Genomic DNA, 8491 nt, shown 5'->3' with positions numbered 1-8491 from the left:
ATGAAGGGCTATTGGGAATAAGTGGATTCTCAAAATTAAGAGGAAAGTAGATGGATCGATTAATCGATAAAAAGCTCGACTAATTACCAAAGAATATACCCAAATAAAGGGTATTGATTTTGAAAAGACATTTTCCCTAGTTATGAAGTTTATGTCAACACGTGCTATCCTAGGCATAGTAGCACATTTTGGCATGGAATTACATCAAATGGATGTAAAAAGTGGCTTTCCTTAATAGTAATTGATCCGGTTGTAAGAACAGGGGACCCCCGTCCGGTGGGGTCAATGCCACGTGGAAGTCAAAGTGGCAGGTGGCCGGCCGGAGAGGTGTGGGCCGACCGACGGGGCGACTGGCCGGTATTTAGTGGATGGTCAAAGGCACCCTGACGAAAGTCAGGGTTCCGGCGCTCAACGGACAATATCACAGAGCCGAACGGATCGCTTGGCCGAACACATGAGGTAGCATACTGCTAATAGTCTCCGCAAAGCACACCATCGAGAATCTTCCTGGACCGTTATATGTATGTGCCTGATCGGACGTAAGGCGGAGGCGAGCCGGCCGGACGCTTGGAGGCAGGCCGGCCGGACGCTAGTTCGGGAGCCAAGGGGAAAAGGACAAAGGACATCTTTTTCTGACAGCGGGTATGTTCCACATGTAGGCCATACTCCAAATCTTATGACAGGGGGTTCTGCTGTCCCATCGAGGACATGCTTTGATTGTAGCAGTATGGGTCAGGTAAGCTCACTGACAAGCCCTTACTGGGGCATGGGCCACGGACACGTGTACACCTCGATATGTGTACACTCACTTCTCCGCTGCCCTATATAAAGGCTCTCATCCTTCGCCGGAAGGGGGCGCGTTCTAATACTTTGGGAGCCACTTTTTCACTACCTACTTGCCTGACTTGAGCGTCGGAGGGTCATCACCGGGAACCCCTTCCCGGCCCGACTTCTGTGCAGGTTCGCCGGAGACTCGTGCGACCAAACGGGGGCCTACGTCATCGACTAGGAGAGTGCCACGTGCCCAGCGTCCGTTGGTTCGGCGATTCGGACAGGATCAGTAATCTTGGCGAGGAAATCTATATGACACACAGCCAGAAGGTTATATTGCTAAAGGCCAAGAGAATAGAATATGTAAACTTAAAAATTCTATATATAAGCTAAAGCAAGTGATGAGACAATAGAACCTAAGATTTAATAAAGTCATATTGTCTTATGGTTTCTAAATAATCAATGAGGATCATTGTGTTTACCTAAGAAAGAAAAAAATTAATCATCTTATCATTATATGCTAATGATATTTTAATGGCTGGAAGTGAAATAAAATATATGATAAAAGTCAAATCGTGGCTTTCATCATAATTTGATATAATAGATATGGGAGAAGCTAAGTACATCTCAGGAGTAAAGATCATTAGAGATCGATCAAAAATACTTTTAGGTTTATCTCAAGAGGCTTATATCACTAATATGTTATAGCACTTCAACATGTCAGATTGTAATATTGAACAAATACCTACAGTGAGAGGTACTATTCTGAGCAAAAGTATATATCTTAAGACTCCTAATGAAATAGCCAAAATGGAGAAAAAAATCATATGTCAATGTCATTGGTAGTTTAATGTACACTATATTGTGTACTCGTCCTGATATAAGCTATGTTGCTGGCTTAGTTAGCCACTTCCAATCAAATCCAGGATCGAGAGACTGGAAAGCGGTGAAGAGAATATTCAAATATCTCAAAGGGATAATAGATTATTGTCTTTATTTTTAAGGGCCCAATATAAACCTGAAGGACTACACAGATGTAGATTGGGCAGGAGACCTTGATGACAGAAAATTCACATTAGCTATACTTTCTTGCTGAATGGTCGCGTCATCTCATGGAATAGCAAGAAACAGACTTATGTAGCGCTGTCGATATTGGAAGTTGAATATGTAGCTTATGCAGCGACTGTACAAGAAGTTGTCTAGTTAAGGAGATTCTTGAAACATCTAAACATTGCTAAGGACAGTGGGAGTTCTGTTACAATATACTATGATAATCAAGCTACAATAGCTTTTTCTAAGGATCCCAAATATCACAACAAAGGCAAGCATATAGAAATTAAGTATAATTTTGTAAGAGATATTGTTGATAAGAAAAAAATAATTCTTGAGTATATCTCTACACATGTTATGCTTGCAAATCTTTTTACTAAGTCATTTAACTAAAGAGTCATTTCAAGGATAAATGAAGTTTTTGGGACTTCACAAAATGTAATACTTTGTAAATACATGAAAATATCATGATTTATTTAGTGTATATGTTACATTTTGGATAAAGTCTCGGTGAGCATATTGGCGGATTAAGATTGATCCACTCACATAACACAATCATCTCTATTTATTAAGTATAAATAGAGATAAGACAATTACTTATGGGATAACTTATATAATTGTGAATAGAGGCATACCTATAAATTAAGGTCACCTTGATAATTGTGTTAAGATGAGATCATTTATGTATTAACAATGATCAAAGTAAATGAACCCATCATTTATTGAATCTACTTAAGGCTAGATTGAAATTCATATATTAGATTCAGTATTAGATATTAAATATATCTAGATCAAAATCTATACGATGTTAAATTTTTAAAAAGAAAACAGACACTCTTTTTGATAAAGAGAAAAACATCATAACATATGATTCATACTACATGTGTTATGACGACAATAAGAGTATTAGAAGAATGGATCCTTGCTTCTATGCTATGTGAGACCCTTAAGATTATAAGTTAATCTTAATCTTATCCTAAGTGACTATTTAATTATCTACTTAATGTTCTAATCGGTATATGCTACTTTACGATGTTTCCTATTATATATGGATGATCCAGTTTATGGAACATAACTAGAAAAGTGACTGATTAGAATAAATAGATTCTAGCTAAAATAAAGATTTATATTGATTTATATTTTTGAGATTTATTCACGGGTCGATCAGTTACATTTTTTATTTAGTACTTAAAATATGATTGTGAATAATTATATTGATTGGAGATGTTGAACATGCTTTGACATAATAGTCATTATAAGGGATTAGAGAATGTTTATATTGATATAAATAATGTAATCTAGGGTAAAGGCATGTTATTGATGTCTCTGATTCAGCTGATAGAACAGCTAAGTTAAGTGTAACAACTTTCTTAGTAGAATTGTTCAGTGTGCTTGTTGTCGCATGAGCTATTTTTCCTGAAGTATAAATTGAATGTTCTTCCATGGTCTTTATGAATTGACTTATATGAGTGAGAGATGTTAGAATTTAGAAGGTGAAAGGGTACACCTTCATTGCACAGAAGAAGAAAGGGCGTCGCTTCCCCTTCCTCGTCCTCTTCCTCTTCATGGGCAGTGTTACTATTGCTGGCCTTTTGTATAAAAGGCGTCCAAGCCAATTGGTGAAAGATGATCATTTCATCGTAAGTGTGCGATCAAGAGAAAACATCAAGAGCAAACAGAGGGTTTTTGTTCATGAAACTTTGAAAAGCTTTTCGATTCATTCACGATCGTTCTTCTAATGACAAGTTCTTCCAATCTTCTTTCCCAGCACTGTAAATCTTTTTGTTTCATATGAATTTATCTTACTATCAACACTCAAGATCAGTTTGGTTTAAGTTATCGGAATAAAATATAATCTAATATTATTTTATTCAATTTTTGAAATATTTGTTTTGGAAAAAAAATGGAAAAATGAATTTTAGGAAAAAATATTAATTCCAAAATCACGTAAAACCTTACACTTACAAGATAATCACATTCCATCATTTGCTAATGTGGCGGGCATGCTCCATCATCTGAGAATCATTCGTTACTTGAACCAAACATGATTAAATAACATAACATTAGACGAATAAGTAAGAATTAACAATAACTTTCAATCAAATATGCCCTCACCCATCATTTTAGTTGGGCATATTTGATTAGCTCTCTCTATCAAATAATTTAAACAGATTAAATTAAAACTTTATCAATTTATTTAAAGACATAGTAAATAGGCTAGCGAAAGTGAGTAAGTTCTTGGGCTAAGGTTGGCTCATGAATTGAGAAGGAAAAAAAATTTAAAATTGAATTATAGATTTACAATGATATATGTATTTTTTTTAAGTGAAAATTATGGATTTTTTATGTCAATTATTTTACTGTATAAGTGTGAAATGGAGAATTATGAAATTTATTAGAGAATTTCAATGAATTATTGAAATTTTTAGATTTTTTTCATGGGCTAGTTCGTCTAAAATGCCATCCAGCTTTCAACAGTAGATGGTACAACAGTGCAAATTATAGGGTGTACTTTGGAAAACAGATAAAATTGTGAGGCTAAAAGTAAAAGTTCGCTATTATTGGAGCCCGCCTCACTCTGGAGCCTGCCTCGCCAGAAGACTTCCCTTATTCGGTCACAAGGAAAATTGGAGTCGTGAGCAGGTAAATCCCCCCTCGGACGCTGCCTCCGCACTCCAAATCGCCGTCGATCAAGGGATACAAGCGTCGAAGTCGGGATCGAACTCGCAGTTCGGAAGAGTTATGGATCTCCAGAAGCGGCGAGTACAGCTCCTGCTCTTCGTCGCCGGCCTAATAGCGCTCAGCATGACAGGTGCGCTTCGTTTCTGTCTATTCTGTCCAAATACAAGTCTTTTTTGTTGTCCCCTCTGTAGAGTTGTCACCTAATATAAGTGTAGTGGACGCTTTTTGTCATTTGGGATTTTTGGATGAAGTTGATCGAAAATATCCTGGATTCTATTTTTATGTACTACAATTTTGTGTTAGGAACTCAGGTGATAGGGGGGCGTAACCAAGTTTTTCATGAATTGAATTTGCATGGACCTAGAACTAACAATTAAATGGGTTAGGGTTTTTAAAGGGGGAAATATAGAATAGGCTGAAATAACATAGGAAGACATCACCTGGAGGGAGGGAGGGAGGGAGGGAGAAGTAATCATAGAGGAGAAGGAGGCTTGGAGAATTATTCTGGGAGTCCTTTCCTCTCCAACTATGGCGAAGAACACTTTTGAGATTGCACGTAGACTTGCTACTCAATCAGGTTCATCTCCTTTATGAAACTACCTCTATTTTACTGAAATGGGAAATTCGATTAAATTTTAATCTGATGTCAAACAAAAAACTTTGTTGTTGTTTTGATAGTGTATATGGAAGCAAGGGCCAAGACCTACCAAGGAATTTACCAATTTAGTAATTTGACACCTTCAAAAAGATGCTCATTTTTCCTTAAAAAAATGTGTTTGTTTATTTTTAAAGTCTGTGATGGGCTTTGTAGTCCTTGGTTGCTATTGAAACCTTGAAAGTATGTGGTGACTTGCAATAAACACACTAATAAAAGGACATTGGATTTACTATTGACATGGTCCATTCCTATTGAGTTACAATTGGTAAACTAAGCTTAAAATATTACTTATAGATGAACTTCAAATCCTAGGGCAAAGTGCTGCTTTATTGGCATGAATGATTGTCTGATTATGCAATCAACTTTGCTGAGAATTCAGACTGAAACATGTAATATAATCTTTATCAAACCAAGACTTGGTCTACGTAGCAGATTGTATTGGTTCACATGAGAAGAGCATCTTTGCATTGGATCTGCACACTTCTTTCAATACCTTGCCTTGAAACAGGATTTGTTGTCAATTTTGGCTGACTAAATATTCAGCTCCTATTCCTGCCTTGTTGATGTACTATTATTATTTTACAATTTTGTTTAGATGATTCTGAGATACATTTCATCATGTATTTGTTTGAACCATTCTAAATATTTTTTTATAAAAATTATGATATGGATTTGGATTTTTCTAGCTATCCTTGCTCTCTTTTTAATTGGCGCACACTTGATATTTTGTTATTTATGTACATGGATATATGGTTTTTTTTCGGAATAATGAGTTATGAACTCAATGTAGGGATAAGATCTGTGTAGTCTATCCCAAACGGTTGATATAAACATAGCTTAATGATGATTGAAGTTATATGGACTTGGAATTCTAATGATCAACATCAGCCCATCCCCATATGGCTCTTAAATCTTAACTATTATCTTCCTCAATTATAACTTTTGAGAGGTTAAGTTGTCTATCTGGTTAACTTTTCTGATCAGCTTATGATGATGATGGGCTGGAAGTTGAGAAGTGATCAAACCATGTAGATGACTCTACTAGTTAAATGAGCACACAGCGATCTAGATGACAGTATAATACTATTCTGAACTAGTTTTTGAGCCCACTGACTACATCGCATAACAGAGAATAAAACTATCTTATTAAATTTGCAGCAATTAACAATCTGTATTAGTTCCAATTTTTAATGTTCGGCTATATGGATATTGCCCTTCCATCGATCTTAGTAAGGTTGGAATCCATGGTTACAAGGGTTTAGCGTTTAGAGACAATTCTAAACCTTTTTATTTGGGACTGACATTATTAGCTTCAGAACTATCTTAGTTTTCAATCTTTTGTTCGTTTTTGATTATATGTTGTATAAGCTTCTTTTGACTGTCCTTCTGCACTTGCAGCTGAGAAATTTAGGGAATTTGTCGGAGAGGAAGCTGCATCCAAAAGTGGAAAATTCACATTTTTGAACTGCTTCGACATGGGCTCTGGAACACTTGCTTGTGTCGCCAAAGAGGGGGTCAAGCTCTATGTCTACAACATAAGAAATTCACATGTAGAAAGAGTAAGGCAACGTGCAACTGAGATAGCCCTGACCGAGGCAATCACCGGGGGCCTGAGTGCTAGTGTGGCGGCAAAGCAGGCGCTAAAAGCTGGAACCAAAGCTGCAAAGGATGCATCGAGGCAGGCCAGGCGCATTGTGGGTCCAATCATATCGTCAGGCTGGGATTTCTTTGAAGCTATATACTTCGGAGGAACAATGACAGAGGGTTTCCTTAGAGGGGCTGGCACTCTGTTTGGCACCTATGCAGGAGGTTACCAGGGAGAGCAAAGACTGGGAAGATTTGGCTATCTCATGGGAAGTCATCTCGGTAGCTGGATTGGAGGAAGGATGGGATTGATGGTATACGACATCATCTACGGACTCGACTACTTGATTAATTTTGTCCAACCAGAAGAAGAGACCTCATTTGCCGGTAATGGAGATTCAGGATCTGAAGAAACATATGGCTCAGGACAGAGTATCGAGTATGAGATTCCTAGCGAACAAACCGAAGAATATGAGCATGTTGATGAAAACCGTGAAGCTTCTGAGGATTGGAGCCTCTTCTGATGATGTTAGTTCAGTTAGATGTTGGTCACTATTTAGTGGTGTCCGATAAACAATAATTTATTGATATTGTATGTGACTAGATAGATATCCAATGTTCTTAATCTCATCAGAGATGTGTTAAATGATATAAACTCTTGAGATGTGTTATGAGATCCTCAATGCAATTGGAGTGAGTTTGTTCCATCTAACTCTGTTCATTGTTTGGTAGAGGTTAAGACCATAACTGCTTATTGTAATGCATAACAATATTGAGCCGGTTTGTTTTAATGTGTTGTAACAGTTATGGTCATAATTGCTACACACTTCTTTCTTGTCCTTCTCTATAAATCCCCAGTCGATGAATATCCTCTCCTTGCTGTCGATCCGACATGTGTAACCAAAGGGATGAGCATAATCACACGGAGCTATTGTATAAGAAACACGGAGCTATTGTAGAAGAAATACATGAAAGTGTTGGAAAAGTTAGGAATAGATGACTTCAAGTATGTTTTCTATGTCATCTATTTTTTTGCTTTTTCTCCTCATTCTGATTCAACATATATATTCTATAACTCTGCAAGTGTATTTTGAAAAGCTAGGTATGAGTTTTCAATTACCTTTAGACGGGTCAGCCAATTTATAAGTTGCTCGAGCTGTCTCAACTCATTTAGCGGTCCTAGATAATTTTTTTTAAATAAATATTACTTTTTTAAAAAATATATGTTTTTCTCATTTTTGAGAAGTAAAATTACTCATAGAATTATATAATTTTTTAAATTAATAAAATATAAATTATTTAATCTTTAAAAATTATATTAATTTTAATTTAAAATTATTTTTATATAAAATTTAATATTATTTAATGCTGAATTTATTATTTTTTAAAAAATATTTAATTCTAAAAATAAATCTAAATCATCAATATGTTTCATATTTTAAAAGGGTTTAAGATTCAAGCATACTAACTGCAACAACTTCTCATCTAAAAATAGATGGATAAACTAACGATAGTCATTTTTAATTTATATTAGTTATCGTGCACACGTATTACATGTGTGATATAATGCATGAATACATGTAAATTATATAAAATAAATATTTATTGTCAAATAATTAAACAATATTATTCAATGCTAATATGATTTATTCTATAAAAAATTTAATCCAAAAATAAAGTAAAAAATAGATTATTAATCATACCTCAAGTTATGTAGTGAAAATGTCTTATATTACCCAAAAAACC

At 35.6% G+C, this 8491-nt stretch overlaps 1 protein-coding gene across 1 annotated transcript; it reads left to right on the top strand.

Moving 5' to 3' along the window:
- Positions 1-4398: 4398 nt before the first annotated feature.
- On the top strand, positions 4399-7457 carry LOC122017040. Its single transcript, XM_042574505.1, has 2 exons — positions 4399-4633; positions 6560-7457. The coding sequence occupies exons 1-2, from the start codon at positions 4564-4566 to the stop codon at positions 7267-7269; spliced, it is 780 nt and encodes a 259-aa protein (XP_042430439.1). The 5' UTR covers positions 4399-4563; the 3' UTR covers positions 7270-7457.
- The last annotated feature ends 1034 nt before the right edge of the window (positions 7458-8491 follow it).

Source organism: Zingiber officinale, chromosome 8B, assembly GCF_018446385.1.
Source record: "Zingiber officinale cultivar Zhangliang chromosome 8B, Zo_v1.1, whole genome shotgun sequence".
Classification (NCBI taxonomy): Eukaryota; Viridiplantae; Streptophyta; class Magnoliopsida; order Zingiberales; family Zingiberaceae; genus Zingiber; species Zingiber officinale.
This window is presented reverse-complemented; position numbering and strand designations above follow the sequence as displayed.